The sequence below is a fragment of the Felis catus genome, chromosome D4 (genome assembly GCF_018350175.1).
Source record: "Felis catus isolate Fca126 chromosome D4, F.catus_Fca126_mat1.0, whole genome shotgun sequence".
Classification (NCBI taxonomy): domain Eukaryota; kingdom Metazoa; phylum Chordata; class Mammalia; order Carnivora; family Felidae; genus Felis; species Felis catus.
Window position 1 is genome coordinate 85,452,258 of NC_058380.1, and position 18,205 is coordinate 85,470,462.

The 18,205-nt window shown below is 47.7% G+C and overlaps 1 protein-coding gene across 5 annotated transcripts in view; it reads left to right on the forward strand.

Annotated features, from left to right (window-relative positions):
• The window catches only part of ZBTB34 (zinc finger and BTB domain containing 34), a 47,057-nt gene that overhangs the window by 12,703 nt on the left and 16,149 nt on the right, over positions 1-18,205 (forward strand). The window contains exons 1-2 of one of the 5 annotated variants that reach the window (XM_045042476.1): positions 6,842-6,860; positions 10,007-10,123. The exons of 1 other annotated variant lie outside the window; for it this stretch is intronic. In XM_045042476.1, coding sequence (XP_044898411.1) covers positions 10,092-10,123 — 32 coding nt within the window. In that variant the 5' untranslated portion in view covers positions 6,842-6,860; positions 10,007-10,091. Of the gene's footprint in view, positions 1-6,777; positions 6,861-9,259; positions 10,124-10,765; positions 10,919-18,205 lie in introns of those variants that run through there. 3 more of the 5 variants (XM_045042477.1, XM_023242727.2, XM_019816536.3) reach the window with 3 other exon arrangements.

Consider the following 18,205-nt stretch of genomic DNA (forward strand, 5'->3'; position numbering starts at 1 on the left):
CCATGGGCCCCTGTTCACACTGTAGTTGGGACCATCCTCTTGTTTGACATAGAGGGTGAGAATTTCAAACTAGTATCAGACTCTCTCACTGGGTGATGCAGTGTCATTTCCCCCTTATCTTTCCCTGTTCACTTTTTCCACAGCCCTTCTCCCCATCTAACAGGCTATATGTATTGCCTCTCTTTCCCTGACCATTCCTGAAAGGTGGAGATTCCCCCACCCCGCACCCCATCCACTACGCTATCCCCAGGATGTAGAGCAATGTTTGGCACTCAGCCAGCCCTCAATAATTATTTGTTGGATGAATAAATATAGGACAATAATATCACGCCAGGGTTTCTTAGGCCTCAATTGCCTCCACTGCCCAGCTGATCTGCTTTGAGCACGGTGATCTCACCTCTCCTGTTGGGACTCCCTCAGCCACTGATTTCTGCAGCTTGCACGAGCACGGTGAGGATGCGCGCGGGCTCTAGGAGGCAGCACCTTACTCCTGCTCAGCAAGAGCCAAAAAAGCAAAGGTCGGGGTGGCAGTTGACAAATGTCTACATTGGCCAAAACTCATTAGACCTCACTAAAGCTGATTAAGAGAAAAAGAAAGATGGACTCTCCTCCCTCCACAATGCCTGGGACCATTCCACAGACCCACAGAATAGGGACTCTATTCCCAAAGGGCTCCCCTTTATTCTGATTCTGTTGTAAGGAGGAAAGGACTAAAGGACTAGCAAGAAGGAAAAGAGAGAGAGATAAAAAGAAACACCCCCTCGTCAGATCCTCATATTTGAAATCGTTAGTGAGGCCTTCAAACAATCAGATGTCATGACTTTTATTTTTAAATAGCTCTCAACTCAGAAAAGCACTGAAGTCATGTCTAAGGTCAGTGGAACTATTTGCTCTAGGGAAATTTACTTAGGGAGGAAAGGATCCGCCTCCCCAGGTATCTTTTTAAAGAGTCTTGGTCATCAAAGTCCTCCTGCAAAGCCCTCTGACTTCTGAGCGACAGCAAGCAAAGTTTCTAGTCTAGCGTTTGATGGACAGGATGTTGGCTTGACATTAAACACATGTGGTGGCGTGAATGCTCTTCACGTGCGGTTTGCTCAGTTCATTGAAATCCAAGGCGTGCCCAGCGGGTTTATGCCTGGTTTATAACACTTAGAGCACAAAGTCACCTTTCAAACCAGGCTAGATCTTTGCAGATGTCTCCACTGTACTGACTTTAGTCAGACATATGCCTTTGAGAAAAAGCGATGTGAGTTACAACAGTCCCCCTTGACATAGCCCTTAAGAATGCTATTGATTCTGAGATATACTCTGGATTTATTGATCTGCATTTGGGACAAAAACGAAAACACAACCAGATTAAATATACTCATTGATTGTAAGGTGTCTTCTGATTTCAAGAATGTTTCAATGTGTCAAAGAGGAAATTTGTAAGTCTAGTGACTTACTAACGCAACTCTAAAGACTCCCTCATTCTTGGGGTGCCTGGCTGACTCAGTTGGTAGAGCATGGGTCTCTTGATCTCACTCAGATTGTGGGTTCAAACCCCATGTTGGGTATAGAGCTTACTTAAAATAAAAATAAAAAAAGATATCCCCATTTTCTTTTCTTTCTTTCTTTCTTTTTTTTTTAATGTTTATTTATTTTTGAGAGACAGACAGACAGAGCTCAAGCCAGGGAGGGCACAGAGAGAGAGAGAGAGAGAGAGAGAGAGAGAGACCCAGAATCCGAAGCAAGCTCCCAGCACTGAGCTGTCAACACAGAGCCCAATGCAGGGCTGGAACCCACGAACTGCAAGATTACAACTTGAGCCTAAGTCAGACGCTCAACCAACTGAGCCATCCACGCCCCCCCCACTCCCCCATTTTCTTAACCAGAATCCAACACTGCCCTACCACAGTATGTATGAGTGTAAGTATGAAACTTTGCAGTTAATAGCTTTGATGAAAACTAGGAGGCAAAGGCACTGGGCCAAAAGGTGGTCCTGTATGTATTTGTGTACCCTCTTTTGAAGAGCAGCTAGTAGCCTTTTTGCCCAGGTAGCTGTGTCCTACGCAGGAAGTAGGGCAGAGAGGAGCCAAACCACAAAACAGGGGCTGGTCAGGACCAAAGACTATTTACACAGATGGGGAGACTCAGTTGTGAGGTGTGATGCAGGTAAAAGAAGAGAAGAAATAGGGGTTCATTCTCTTCATTCACTCATTCATCCACTCATTCATTCTTTGTCTCACTCAGCAAATATTTATTACTGATCATTTAGCACCAGGTTCTCTGCAGGGTGCAGAGGAAATGGATCAGTTAAACAACCCCTGACCTCAAGGAACAAAGACCTAGATGCAAAAACAGGTAACCAACCATTATCTATTAAAGCAAGGGATATTTATTGAGTGCCAAGCACTGGAGATACAGCAGGAAAGAAGTCAGAAAAGGTCTCATCCTCATGGAGTTTATAGGCTAGTGGTGGAGGACATATATTAAACTCATAATTGTACAGGTAATTAATTAATTACCACTGTGGTTACTACAAAGGAGAAGTACAGGATGCCAGCAAAATCAATTAAAGGGGCGGTCCTGGAGAATCAGCCGGAAACCAAGAAAGACCAGACCAAGAAAAAAAAAAAGACAGTGAGTCAAGACTCTAGAGGTGGCACCTGTGCCCGGTGGGTGTCAGCAGGGCTCAGGTCTAAGGGAAGCCAAGCCCACTCAGCAGCTGGATAGGTGAGCTAGGAGAAGAGGAGACAGCAAGCCATCTCTTCAGGAAGTGAGAAAAGGCTTCATAGAAATGGGTGGGGGCTCTTGAAGCCAGCCTTTCTCCCTTGCTTTCTTGTTGACCAAAATAATTATTGAGTGTGCCATGCTGGAAGCATTATATCATTCTCTTTCTCTTTCTTTTTTTAAAAACTTTTTATATTTGTTTTTGAGAGGGAAGGAGGGGCAGAGCGAGGGGGAGACACAGAATCTGAAGCAGGCTCCAGGCTCCGAGCTGTCAGCACAGACCCCAATGTGGGGCTCGAACTCACAAACTGTGAGATCATGATCTGAGCTGAAATCAAGAGTTGGACTCAACCTACTGAGCCGTGTGGGTACCCCATGTCATTATCTTTTCTGTGTGTGTGTGTGTGTGTGTGTGTGTTTAATTTTAGAGAGAGAGCGAGCAAGCTCAATCAGAGGAGAGGGGTAGAAGGAGAGAGAATCTTAAGCAGGCTTCATGCTCAGCATGGAGCCCAACGCAGGGCTTGATCCCATAGCCTTGGGATCATGACCTGAGCCGAAATCAAGAGTCGGACACTCAACTGACTGAGCCATCCAGGCGCCCTGTGTTATATCATTATCTTATTTACCCACAGAAGAGGTAGGTCCCAAAATCCTGTACACAGACATAGAGGCCAGTGCTGAGCAGGATGAGTGTCTTCCCCTGGATCGGATAGGTCATGGAGCTCTGTGGCTAAGAGGGACCTGAGACCTGGATCTGTCTCACTGCTTAGTGACAGCATTCTTCTGCCCAGTCTTGGCTGTGGGAAGGGAGTATGAATCATAGCCCACGGGCCAATCACCACTGAATAGATGAAGAAGAGAGATTCAGAGGGGTGAACCAACTACCTGGCCCCTATCACACAGGCAGGGAAGATGAGAGGAGTCTCTAAGGAAGAGTGCTCTTCCTGGACTGGGTGGAATACTGACACTACTCTGCAGAGGTGGCCACGTGGAAGGAACCCTGATCCTCTGAGATGTTCTAAGAAGTCAGTGGACATCTCGGGACTATTTGGAGAGACAGATGCCCCCTGCTGGCCCAAAACGACTCAGGTAGTGAGGCAGTTGGAAGAGACGTACCAATGGGTCCTGGTGAGGGGAGCAAGAATGAGGTAACTCCAAATAATTCATACAGTTTTTTTGTTTTATTTATTTTTAATATATTTTTAAAAGTTTATTTATTTTGAGAGCGAGAGAGAGGGAAGGGGGAGAGATAATCCTAAGGAGGCTCTGCACCCTTAGTCTGTGAAGCCTGATGCTGGGCTCCAAATCACACTGTGAGATCAAGACTTGACCTGAAGTAGGATGCTTAACCGACTAAACCACCCAGGCTCCCCCTTTTTTAAATTTGAGAGAGAGAGAGGGAGAATATCTTAAGCAGTTTCCACACTCAGCATGGAGCCTGATTCAGGACTCAGTGCCACGATCCTAGGATCATGACCTAAGCCGAAATCAAGAGTTGGACGCTCAACTGACTGAGCCACCCAGGGACCCTGGAGGTTTTATTTTATTTTAAGATTTTAAGTAATCTCTATACCCAGCATGGGGCTTGAACTCACACCCCCAAGATCAAGAGTCACATGTTCCACCAATGGAGCCAGCCAGGTGCCCCCAAACTCTGGGGATTTTGAGGTGGGCCAGAGCCATGTAGCATAGCCTGATTTCTGACAGAAAGGGTCTCCTTGTAGGAAACAGAAGAGGGAGAGGCTGGGATCTGATAACTTGGCTATCTTGACTCATCAAGTGCTCAGGAATCTGGAATAGGTGAGAAGTGGAGGTCCAGGAGCATCTGTCCTAGGAAGGGAGAAGAGGAAAGAAGGGGAAGGGACTTCATTTACAAGTTACTTCACACACCATTTCCACTGACATGTGACATGGAGGGGGAGGCTGGGAGATGTGTTTCAGCCATGTGCCTCAGAAGAGGGGAAGGCAGAACACAGATATTAGCAAACACCAGCTGTCACTGTCACAAATGCTGACCCCCCATGATGGCATCATCCCCCATGATGGCAGAACCACTCTTTGACCGGATGGAAGGTTAACCCCAGACTTTGATGAGACGTGAATTTGATCGCTTCACAAACACTGCCGGCAAAACTGGAAACTGTGGAGTGCTTTGATGTACTTCATTTTAATATGAAGCCCATACATAACCCTCTAGACTCTTTTTATTTCAAATGGGCTAAAAAATCACTTTTAAAATGCCACCAAGATTATGTGAAAGTCGAAACGCATACACTCCAATTGTGGAGGAGTGACAATTTTCTAACTAAAATAAATTAGTAAGGGTTATGACACATAATCAGCCAAATGACAAAAATAAAAGCAGGGCACTGGAAAAATATATGAGTTTAGTGGCCCAAGTAGGTGGGGGCATAAAAATAAATCTGTGAGGGGAATACCCAGTGTCCACTGGACAGATGGCCAGTAACTTTGAGACACATGGCAAAAAGGTTAAACACTTAGGAACATTTTAGTCTTTATGGTCCTTAATGGCGTGCAAATACTGTATTATAGCCAAGAAGACGACCCCAACTCTTACCAATAAAGTGAGCAAAAATCAGTTAAAATGATGAGGCCTACAGCTGGTGTGACGGGAAACAGGAACTCGCTCATGTGGGCTTTGTGAGTCAGCCCAGTGGTCCTGAGGAAACCTGGCCCTGACAAGATGATGCATTCCTGTGCCCTGGCGTTCACTGATCTCACTCTTGGGGACAGATCTCAAGGAAATAGCTCAAGAGGAATAGTAATTAGAGAGCATGACTGTCTGCCCAGGTGCCTGCAGTTAGGAACTGGTTACCTAAAATTCTGTGTTTGGAATATTCTGTTGCCATAAGAAGTTCCTGTCTGGAGTCAGAGAGAGAGGGGAGCTCATCCCAAATCTGCCACTTAGCTGTGTGACTTTAGATATGTCACTTAACCTCTCTGGGCCTCCGTTCCCTCCTGGATAACATGGGGATAAAAACAGATTGCTACCCCTTGGGGTTGTGTATTAAAGGAGATAGTGTCTATACAGTGTCAACACAGTGCCCTGCACAGACCGCTTAACAAAGGGCAGCTGTTGTTATTGGAAGGTGACTACTTGGTAGATCTCAGAGAAAGAGGTCCTGTTTGCAAGGGATGAAGTGGCATCAGGAAGTCTCAGCTTTGTATCTTTAAGAAGAGCTGGTATCTGGACTTCTGGTTTGTTTGTTTTTTCACAAAGTCAGAAAAGGGAAAATAAACCTCTGCCACTACTACTCAGGAGTCCACCAAAATGCAAAGGGGGTAAACCTCTTCACACGGGGGTAAAGTCGCCTGAAGCAGAGAGGAAAATGCCGGCCAGGCTCGCACTTGCAGCCGAGTGGGGTCAACCCTGGGGTGTCTCCAAGGATTTGGAAATGCACATTTTTTGAGGCCTGCTCTGCGACACGGGTTTTATAAACCCAAGTTCGAAATTTTTATCTCCCGCTTTGGTGGGGGGGGGGGGGCGTAGGTAATCTGCCCAAGGTCACACGTTAAGTGACCCGGTATGACTGGTCCCCAGGCTGGTGCTGGTAACCACTGCACCTTACTGCCTTCAGCTGTCCTGCCGGGCGCGGCTCGGGGGATGGGAAGGCACCCGAAGGGCTGCGGGATCGAGGGTCTCGGAAGGGGAGAGCTGAGCTGAGGGTGGTCGCAGGCTCCCTGTGGTGGCAGGTCGAGGGTCCTGGCCTATCCGTTCCTCTCCGGGAGCCCCGGGGCGCGCCCCACTGCAGAGTCCTCCTCCCACCAACAGGGGGCGCCGAGGAGAATGCGGGCGGGAGGTCGTGGGGCGCAGAACCGCCGCCGCTCCCTTTCGGAGTTGACATCAAGACCGCCGCGCGCCCGCGCGCCCGCGGCGAGGCTCCGGGACGCGGCCGAGACGGGATCCGGGCCCCGAAGCTCCCCGGCGGAGGCCAGTCCCACCGCGCCACCACCCCCGTCCAAGCCTGCCCGGAAGCGCTGGCGCCGAGGGGGCGGGGCCGGGAAGCGCTTCCGGGGGCGGGGGGCGCGGGCTGGGGCGGCAGCCGGAGCGGCGGGGACGGGCCTGGCGCCGGCGGCGGCGGAGGGGGCGCCGCGGGCGGGCGATGTGAGCGCGGCGCTCTCGGCAGGTGAGGCGCGGCGGCCGGGGGCGGCGGGTGGCGGGCGGCGGCCGAGGCGCGGGCGGAGCCGACGGGGTGGGGGGCAGCCCTCGGCCGCTGTCCGGCTCCCTCTGGGCGCGGCGGGGCGGGAGCGTCCGCGCCTGGTCAGTCCGGCGGGTGGGCGGGTGGCGCGGGCTGGAGCCGAGGCCGGGCGGGGTCGGGAGGCCCGGGCACCTGCTCCGGCCAGGCGCGCGCCCCGGAGGGGCCAGTCGTGCTCGGCCCTGGAGTCCGGGCGCCGCCGGCGGGGCCGAGGGTCGCGCTCGGCCAGCTGACCCGGGCTCCCCAGCCTCCGCCCCGGGCGTCTCGGGATCCCCTGCTTCCGGGCCCCTCGCTCTCAGGGGCGCTCCCCTTTTGTACCGGGAGGCCGGATGGTTGAGTGCCCTGAAGGGCCTGGCCGGGCCGCGGGGTCGGCCCTGCTGGCGGCTGTAGCGGAGCCCCTGCCCCACGCCACCGCCTTTCTTCAGGTAAACAGGCGGCGGCGCGTCCTGCTTGGCCCTAGACGTCTCCATGGTCACTCTCGCCCTCAGTCGGTCTTCACATTAAGGAGGGCCGGGCTGGGGTTGGCCTCGGGCTGTGAACACTGCCCTTCTCGGTTGGGCGGCTGTGCTTTAGGCGGCACTAGTCTGGGAGTTGTCTTGAGGCTTTCAGCAAGCCATTTCCGCGCTGGGCCTCAGTTTCCCCATCTGATCAGTGAGGGTTTTAGATTAGCTCTCTAAAGACCCCTTGTAGCTTTACCGTTCTGTCTGTGTCTGAAATTGGAAGGGTTGTCCCTGGTTCAAGATACTGGGCAGTTTCACTGAAGACTTTTTGCAAATGTGGACTTTTTAGCCACTTAATGCACTTGGTTTCGGACAGGCTTTAAAATGATTCCAAGACGCGTTTGGAAACCTTACCTTAATATTTCATCCCTTGCTTTTGTCCCTAGTAGTAGTCAGTCACATCCCGCTGAGTTTTTGCATGCAAAATTTTTTTTTTTGTTTATATTTGCCCATTTTCTCTTTGTTCCTTAGTCCAGGCCCTCTTTGCTTCACATCTGGATTATTGCAACAGCTTCTTAGTTGGTCTGTGACTTCAGAAGTCCCCCGCCTCCCCCCTCCTTCCTTTATGCTAATGCCAAACTTAATATAGGAAGTCAGAAAGAGAGTTGAGTGCTTGCTTGGTTATTAAATGTCAAGATGCCGTTCCATATGGTGGGGGGAAGTAGTGGAAGACCCACAGCCTCCAAGCAGCTTTACCCTAGGTGCTGACACTTTACCTGTGAAAAGGTAATTGATGAGACAGGGCTGTATGCCATAGAATTAAGAGGAAGGAGAGATGGAGGTCACTAGAGGCTGAGTGGTCAGGGAAGGCTTAGCGAGAAGGCAGGATTTGAGCTGGCTGTTAAAGGATGAGTAGGATTCAGCTAGGAAAAGAGGAATTGGGCCCAGTGATCTGATGGAGTTAGTGAATAGACCAGTCTCCTTGTAGATGAGTGTTCATCTAGGAAGGGAATAGGAAAGATTGGTTGAGGCTTGTTCCTGAAAGAACTTGAACACTAGGCCCACATTGAAGCTATTTGAAAGGCAGTGGTGAGCAGCAGGAGACTCGGGTGGTTTGTGATGATTTGCAGGAGGGGAAAGGAGACGCTAGGGGCCAGAACAGCTAAGGGGCCACGGCACTGAGTAGTGTCCTCTTGTCTGCCACATTGTGTCCAGCCGTTGCCCACCCTGTCTTTTCAGGACTCTCCTTGGTTTGGCTCCCCCTCACCTCCCGGCACCTTACGGCACCTTATTCCCTGCTTCTCCCTCTCCGTCTGCGCTCTGCAGAACCAAGTTTATGACTGCCTCTAGGGCTTTGCTCCTGTTGTTTCCCCCTTCTGAAGTGCTGGCCTCCTTTTTCTTCTCTGTGTAAATTCTCCATTTCACTTCCTTCAAGCCCTGCTGAAGATCTACTTCCTCCAGAGGGTGTTCCTGACTGCCCTACCCCCATGCCTTTGTGGCACTCAGAATCTAAATCGCAGGATTCTGCATTTGTTCCTTGGTTTTTGAACTTGTGCTTGTACCAGCTGGAGTGGGAGTTCTTGTGAGGGCATTGTGTCTTCATACTTGTCGCAGAGCCCTGGTGGTATCTAATGCTGTGGCCAGACTTTTATAATAGGTGCTCAAACATTTCCTGATTCTTGTTGGTAAACGACTCTTTAAAAACATTGTGATTCCCCTCCTTTTTAAAGGGGAATCTGTTATTAGTTATTAGCTTTCTCTGTTGTATATTAACTTATGTGTAATGCTGCCATTCGGATATTTTTGGCTTTCATTCTTTTTTTTTTTTTTTAAGTGTATTTATATATTTAGAGAGAGAGCTCGAGGGAGCGGGGAGGGGCAGAGAGAGAGAGAGGGAGAGAGAGAATCCCAAGCAAACTCCAAGCCTCCAGCGCAGAGCCCCACGCAGCGAAACCATGAAATCATGACCTGAGCCGAAACCAGGAGTCTGACGCTTAACCGACTGAGCCACCCAGGTGACCCGGGTTTTCATTCTGAGAGTGCAGATAGCGTGAAACGAATCTTTGAAAGATTAAAAAGTTTACTCTTGATTATAGGAAAGAAAAAAGCCATGTAATTCTTCTGTTGGAGACTGTTGGGAAAGAACGTAAGCTTTGAAACAAGATAGGCCTGGATTTGAATCCCAACAAGGCTACTTACCATCTCTGTGAACTTGGGTAATTTGTATAATGTCTCTGAGCCTCTCTGTCTTCTCATCTCTAGTGTGGGGATAATAAAATCCATCTGATAGAGTTGCTGTGAGTTTTAAAATGGAAAAAATAAAAATGAAGGAGGTAGAGTTTGTGGCTCCTATTAACTGTTTAATACATTTTCATTACCACCACCGTCACTGTCATCATCATTACACGTAAATCTATCAAGGTGGAGAAATGATAGGCTGCTGAACCTCAGCTTCTCTGAGCTGTGAATTTTTGCATGTTTCTGGACCCTCTCCATCGAAGCACTTGTTGATGTCAGTATCCTGAATCTAGAATGCTATCATTGTGTTTTATTCCCATTAGTTTTCATGTTACTTTGGTTTAAATCCTGCTTCGTGTTTTTCAGACTTCTTAATTGTACCCATTTAATGTTTTATAGCTGACTGCTGAATTTAGCTTAGTGAAGGCCATCAACTGAATGCAGTTTAATTTCTAATGGTTATTTTCTGGTTGATATTGATGGCATGGAAAACCTCACGGAAGAAAGCGATTCAAGGTGAGCTTTTCTAACACTTCTGTCCTCAGAGGCGGGTCTTCCTGTGTTTCCTAGGTCCAGTGTCCTGGGAAATGCCAGCAGTAAGCAGATAAGATGCCACTTTTGAGCTCTTGGCCTTAAGAAAGCTTACTCATTGCTATACATGAAACACGTCTTTCTCATTTGTGATGAATTAATGAAACATCTATTTGCCTACTTCATAGAAGTAGAAAGATGTTGTTGGGTATAGTGGACATGACGCAGAGAAATGGCTGCAGACTACTCAAAGTGCAACGTTGTAAACCCTTAATTATCGTTATGCCAGCGTAATGATACATCTTCAAATGAGAATTCCCGTTCCACTCAAAGTTGATCAGTAAGGGTCCAGTACCGCTACAAACCCTGTATCTCACCAGCGTGCCTGGATTAAAGCCTTACTCTTACAGGAGATAAGAATTCCCAGGTTCAAATCCTGGCTCAGCAGTCCTTAGTGACCTTGGGAAAGGTTCTTGGTCCCTCTGAGTTTGTTCCCTTCCCTGGAGGATGGGGTGGGCCGCACTATCTCTCAGAAAGGTGTCAGGAATGTTCAGTGAGGAGGTACGGGGCTTACGAAGCCCTCCGCACAGTAGGAGTATGACTGTTCATCCTTGACATTCATTGCAGATGAGGTTAAAGAGGCCATCCCTCCCCTGCTCGGACAGCTCAGAAGAAGCTTCTGATGTTTTGCCTTGACTGCAAGACAAACCCCACTGTCAAACCAAGCCGTACTCTCAGAATTAGTGTAACTGAGCAGACTTGGAGAATGTTAACGCCTTGGTAGGAAATCTAACAGTTTGGATAAAAATGTTCTTTCAGGCTCACATGAATTAATGCAGTAAGAACTCTAGACTTGTTTTCTTTTAAATTAGGATGAGTGCTTCATGAATATCCATCACGGAATGCCATTTTATTTATTTTTTTCGTGCATTGGGTTTCAGCAGCACCAGAATGTTTTATGCAGCCCTGGTGTTATTCGGCTGGTGCTTTCTAAAGGATTAGATTGTAATTCATGACAGCTCAAGTTTAGTTTTGATCTAGACCCAGGCAGAAATACCTAGAAAAGTTATTTTTATATAGTTGTTACTGCTGTTACCATGCCTGCTGTCCCTAGTGCTTCCATCTGTGGTCTTTTTCGTGACTTTTTGTATGGAATGGAAATTAGGGATCTTAGGTCTTCAGTGCCTGGTAGAGGAAGCCTAGATTGGTTTGTGGCTCTGATTCCAGCAAGTGACTGAATCCCGCAGGTGCAGATCTGGGTTTGGAATTGTGAGCATCTCGATTGAGAATAATGGTATCTCCTGGTGCCTTAAATAACTTCCAGATTTGTAACCTTGCCTTCTTTCCTTAGCAGCGTCACTGGGTATTTTTAAATGAGAGAGTTTGTGGGTTAGATGGGAATGAGCCACCTTGGTAGATTTCACCTGTACCTCTTGGGTCTTCAGCAGGAAGAGTTGAGGGCTGGGGGTGTAGTGATGGCGGCAGCCGGGGATTTTGCGCCACCAGTTTGGTTCAGGTTGGGTCAGCTGACATGTGCCGAGAGCCTCTCTCTGCCAGACACTGTGCTGGGCTCCCATAGTCCCTGCCCTCCGGTCACCGCCGCGAATGTGAGCTCAGTAGCACATTCCCAGTTGCTCAGATTTTACACTTGCGCTTTTGTTCCAGTTGCCATTATGGGGAAACACTTCGAGAGCTTTACCCAAGAATGTTGTAGAGGAGATTGGGAGGCCCATGTGGGTGTTTTGCCCAGATGGCATCTAAGCATCCTGTCTCCTCTCTAGGCTCTCTTCTGAACGGGTTAGCCGTGCGGGAAGATGACACTAGGCTAGGTCCCGGTTTTCATTGTGCAGTTTCCTCACAGCTTGACAAAAGGCATGATGCAGAATTTCATTAATGAAATGATGTGCTGAGGAGAGGGCTGAGTGTGTGGGGTACCTCGTTCTCCAGACCATGTTACAGCACCTCTTTCATAGGAGCAAACAGCAAAACGTTTCTGCTCTCAGCTAAACTTTTTTCTGTTTTCTCTCCCTCAGTAACCTCCTCTTACCACGTCAGGCCTCGGTACAATTTTTGGTTCCTTCCAGATCGGTATCTGATGTTTCTGTACAGCTGCACACCCCTACTTCCCACTACCTGTCAGACAGCTCTATGCAGATGCCCAGAGGGCAGCCCAAACTCCTTGTCTGGGGCTGGACCCACTTGCCTCTTAGGACAGTTGGCGTCCGTCAGTCTCCAAGTCCTGTTGAGTCCTTCTTTGGACTCATGTTCAAGTTGGCTGCTGCCAGAATTCAGTTTGGGTTCTCTAGTGTTCAGGCCCTTCACCTTCCAACAGTGGTTCTCGTCTGTGCTGTGTCACCCCTCAAACCCGGGTCCTGGCCACTACCCCAGACACCCCACATTTCACTCCTGTGTTCCCTGCTCCTGCCATCCCTTCTGTTTGAAGTGTTCTTTCTGTTTCTATTTGAAATACAAAGCCCTGTTCACATATTACAAATACCAGGAAGCTTTCCTTTGTTCCGTTTTGATTTTTTGTAAAGTCTTTTTGGTCAGAAGTAATCAGCTTGTCATTATTCCTCATGGCTCTCGGGTTCTGCCTCTATAATTGTCTTCTTGATACACTAATTATCCACTTGCAGCCTATCTTTCTCTTTCTCTAGATTCTTTGGTTTACAAAATTATATATTTTTAGGTAGAATCTTACACATGTCTTAAAAAAAACTTTTAGTGAGAATAATACAGCTATGTGATAAAACATTCGAGAAGTGTAAACTGAAGCCTGTTTCCCTTCCCTTTCCCCACTCCTTAGTCCTCATTCCCAAAGTCACCGACGCTAAGTTTCATGTGATTTCCTTCCAGAGCAGATACAGCAGTGTATATTTATTCTTTTAAGAAAAGTACACGAAGGGGCGCCTGGGTGACTCAGTCGGTTAAGCGGCTGACTCTTGATTTGGGTTCAGGTCATGACCTCATGGTTCCTGAGTTCGAGCCCCACATTGGGTTCTGTGCTGACAGGGCAGAACCTGCTTGGGATTCTCTGTCTCTCCTTCTCTCTGCCCCTCCTCCGCTTGTGCTCTCTTTCTCTCTCTTGAAAAGTAAATAAAAACTTTAAAAAAAAAGTACATGAAAAGAATTGCATGTATGCATACATACTGTTCCATAGCATGCTGGTTCGGGGTAAATAATAAAGCTCTTTTTATATCAAAGCATATAGGTTACCCTTTTTAATAGTTGTGTAGTGTTTCATTGTTGATTTTTTTTTTTTTAACCAGTCTCCTCTTGATGGATTTTGAAGTTGTTTCCTTTCTCTTTCTTTTTTCTTTCTTTCTTTTTTTTTTTTTTTTTTTGCTACAGCAAATAAAAATGCTTAGTGCCCATCCTTGTTAACATATATCCTAACATACTTTTGTATGACTTTTGTAGGCTCAATTCATAGCAGTTAATGGTGGACCAAATGGTGAATTCCTTTTACATTCTTCTGGATCTTACCAGGTTCTCTCTCAGGATTACACTTGCCAGTTCTTAAATGTGTGCAGGTCTGATGGGTTACAACTGGTTTCTCATTTTTCCTTGTTTAGTCATGAATAAAGCTAAACATTTTTTCATGTGTTCTTTGGTCATTTGTCTTTTCTTTTTCTGTGCAATGTTAATTCCTTTGCCCCTTCTTCCGTAGGATTTTCTGTGTCGTACCAATCTGACAATATAAGGGAATTTGGAAAGTAGCCCTTTGTCAAATGTGCATGTGTTTTTCCTCAGTATGTCATTTACTTTTGGTTTTTGCAGAGGGTATTTTTTTGTCATATGTCGGCAGATGTATTCATCTTTGCCTTTGTGGCTTCTGGGATTTCTGTCATGCTTGGAAAGGCCTTTAAGTCGTTATTATAAATAAATGCGTCCATGCTTTTCTCAGTTAATTTTTTGGTGATAATCAAGCCTTATAAAAATATTGCCATAGAAGATAAGAATTAATTCCATTAAATGGAAAATAATGGGACCCTTTTTCCATTCCCTGGTGCTTTATAGGATCGGTAAACATGCAACACCTTTGAAAACTCACGCTGCCTCCCTTAGCCATGTTTCCGTCCACGTGAGCCTCTAGTGTTGCCGTATCTGAGGACTGTCCCTGCCTTTTCCCCCTTTTGCTCAAAGTCGGTGGGAGGAGCGGGGTGAGAGAAGAACAGAGTATCGATTATCCCCAGTATCGTTCACCCCTGTCAGGATCAGTCCTGTCTGCTAGACTGTGGCTTTGCTGTCTTTGCAAAGTGGCTTTTTTATTCTAAAGCTCCTTCAGGTAAAATGTGTTAGTTCTTAGTGACCTTTGGAACCAGGATTAGGGATAAGATTCCCTCGTCTGTTGGATTTCAGAACAGTGCCTTGTCCTGACGCATGGGTGTGGCAAGACTAGACAGTTCTGTAGCTTTTTTGGGTGGGATCTTTAGGGATTTCCAGCAACGTCACTAACTAAGCCTCGTTGTCTGTGGTCTTGCATCGGATCTTAGTTTTCTTTTCAGACCATGCGTGCATGTCTATCTGTAGGACCCCTCTCCTTTGCTTTTTCCCTCCAGTCTGTGGGAGGGGCTTCCCAGGCTGACTTTGTACGATGCACAGTGTGGGTGTCCCCCGTGGCTTGTGCCCACAGTGCCTTGCTGTGTAAATGTCCTCCCTTCTCTGGTTGCGCAGTCTGCCTTCACTCCCTGGCGTGGGTCCCTTTTCCCGAACCTGCTCCTTCTCTGCTCCTCATGGTTCTGGCCTGCCCCTGGCCTCGCTGGCCTGACTGCTGTCCTCGGTGCTTGGTCATCCCTGGATAGCCCCTCACGCCGGCTGCTCTGGCTTTTTGAACACCAGTCCCAGTGCTGCTTCGGATGCTATTGAACTTGGGCTGAACCTGTGTCTTGGCAGTGTCTGCTCTGTGACTTTCACCTGTAAACACCAAAAGGACCAGTTACTTGAGCCTCAGACCAGTGGTTTCTAATTAATTCAGGCGTTAGCATGAAGATAAGTGTTTATTTAAAGGGTAAGGGGCTCTGACCAGGAAAAGCTATGAAGATGGAAAGCATAATATACTTTAGCCGCCAGGATGCCTGGGACTCCCCCCCCCACCCCCATTCCCCCAAAGCCCTTAATCTCTAATCTCTATTGGAGATTCTGCTCTAGGAGGAGGGTGCTGTAGTAAATTGCTAGAGCTGAAATTGGTCACAGGGGACGTGCATTTGTAACTTTGGTGGATATTAATAAAATTCCCCTACTTGGCCGCCTCCATTCCCTTCCTCACAGAAGGAGTAGCAGCCCTTGGCAACAAGAGGGGGATGCTTACCACTAGTCCCTGTCCCTTTCCCTTTCCCTGGCTGGCTACCATGCCGGGGCAGGAATGTAACTTGACGCAAGCTTTCTTCTTCGCCTGCCTTTTCCTCAGCTCTTCCTGACTTCTGCTGGTCCTGCTGTTCCCCTCCAGCAAATGAAACACGGATTAGGAATTACTGTGTAGGAAGTCTAGATGGGCAGACTTTGGACCGTCCTGGGACAGTTAGCCTCTTGGAGTCTCAGTTTCCTCATCTCTAAAATAGAGGCGGGGCGCCTGGGTGCTCGGTGGACTGAGCGTCCGACTCTTGATTTCAGCTCAGGTCACGATCCCGGGGTGGTGAGATCGAGTCTGTGTCGGGCTCCGCTGGAGCCTGCTTGGGGTTCTCTCTCTCCCTGTCTCTCTGCCCCTTCTCTGCTGTTTCTCTCAAAATAAATAAACTTAAAATACAATGAAATAAAATAGGGGTAATAGTACTGTCCTCTGTGGGGAGGGCAAGAGGATTCTAGGAAATCATGCAGAGAAGTCCTTTGTGACATGCCTCGTCTTTATCAAGCATTCGATGTTATTTATCGATGATGATGATGGGCTCTCCCAAGGAAGGAAGAAGGCTAAGGGTGTGGGAGGTGGCCAGTGACCCCCTTTTACAGTTGCTGAGGTTAGCGTGGGGGTGGGTGTCAGGACCATCCACCTCAGGTAGTCCTTCCCAGACGCTGTTGAGACCAGTGGCGGTGGCGAAATGTCACCGGCTGACCATGGCAGAGGCTGTGTAGGAGGTGAAAGCTGCTTCCAGGGGTGTGAATGTATTGTCTCATTAAAGAGATTGGCCGAGCCTGAGGTGTGTGTGTCTACTGGTTGAATGAGCAGAAGAGGACTGAACAGGTTGAGAAGCTGACAACTTGAACTTCCCAGCGGCCCGCTTCAACTAAGTCCTCATCACGTGTGGTTTTTAAAAGAGGTGTTTCACGTTCTTATCCATTACAAACAAGTGAACAAAACTATTGTTAAAATAAATACTAAAGGTGTCGGCTGTGAGCAGCTGTGTGGTGGGAGGAGCTGTTACGGGAGCCGGAGCTGCCGATGAAGCTGATCGAGGTGACGACCTCCCAAAAGCACAGGGACCTGTGGCAGCGCCCATGGGGGAAAAGCCAGTGGGGAGCCTGGCCGGGATTGGTGAAGTCTTGGGCAAGAAGCTGGAGGAACGGGGCTTTGACAAGGCCTATGTGGTCCTTGGCCAGTTCCTGGTGCTAAAGAAAGATGAAGCTCTCTTCCGGAACGGCCGAAGGACACGTGCGGGGCCGATGCCAAGAGAGGTGCAACGCCTTCTTATGAGGCTCTCCGGGGAGCCCCCAGCCCCTGGCCCCAGCGTGGAGTCTCCAGAGTTTGCAGCCGCGTGGGGACTCCTCCCCTGTCCTCTACAAAGGAAGAGATTGCTGTTGTACTCCACCTGCAGTGTACTCCAAGGTCTTTTGGGGGTTCTCTTCCCTCACCATTTCAACTTTTTTGAAATTCTCGCTCTTGCATGCATCTCCCTTCTCCTTCCCTGCCAGTTTCATGTCAAGCGTCATGTCAGATGCTTCTCTGAGTGGATTCCCAGCCCTGACCCCACTCCCACCCCCACCTCTGGCCTGTTTTATGCTGTTTGGCTCTTTTTTTGGCGGAATAGTCACTGTTGTAAAGGTTTTTAAATCAATAAAATCAGTGGCCTTCAAAAAAAGAAAAGGTATTGATGAAAATGTCCAGCCAGGGGTGCCTGTGTGGCTCAGTCGGTTAAACATCCGACTTCGGCTCAGGTCGTGATCTCACGGCTCGTGAGTTCAAGCCTCACCTCGGGCTCTGTGCTGACAGCTCAGAACCTGGAGCCTGCTTCGGATTCTGTGTCTCACTCTCTCTCTGCCCCTCCCCCACTCACACTCTCTCTTCTCTCAAAAATAAAATAAAAACATTCAAAAATTAAAAAAAAAATGTCCAGCTGATATATGCTTGTGTTTTTTTTAATTTAAAATAGCAATGCAAATGTCTAGTTTGGAGATGGCTTTTTGCTTAATATAATACGACAGATCTGTGATTAATCTTCTGAATTAAAGAATACTGATTCTGATGTATTTAGTGAGAGGAATAATCAAATTCATTATTGTCTTCTGAAGCAGCTGCAAACTTAGTCCATGAAAAACTAATATATAAATCACATCTCTGCATTATCAGAAATGAATTTCATTCCCACATCTCTCTGAGTTGGGAGGAATCCGTGTTAAGCCTGTTTCCAATTGCAAGACTGGGAGTCTTATTCGTCTTTGAATTCCCTTTGGTTTTGTGTGTGCGGAAGATCGAGAGTGAATGAATATTTCCTATAAATGTAGAAAAGTAATTTAAATTCCCAGTCAGTATGCGATTTAGTGATTGCAATTAAATGTAATACTTGTAGCACATAAGACAAAAGGCTAATTTCCTTAATTTACAAAGAGCTCTGACAATTCAGTAAAAAATGCAAATACAGGCAACGGATATGAACAGGCAGTTGGAAGACAAACTTAGACAAATTGCCATTAAACGTGAAAATAGATGATCAACCTTATTTATAATTAAATAAAGGCACTTCAGAAGCATGAGATGCCATCTTAAACTCATCAGTCTGGCAAAAGTGAAAAAGTTGAATGCTCATTATTGGTAGCTGGTGGGGGGCGGGGGGAACAGGCAGTTCGTGTGCCATTGGTGAGCGAAGCTGCTGCGGCCTTTGGGACATAATTTGGCGTGATCAGTTGAAATGAAAC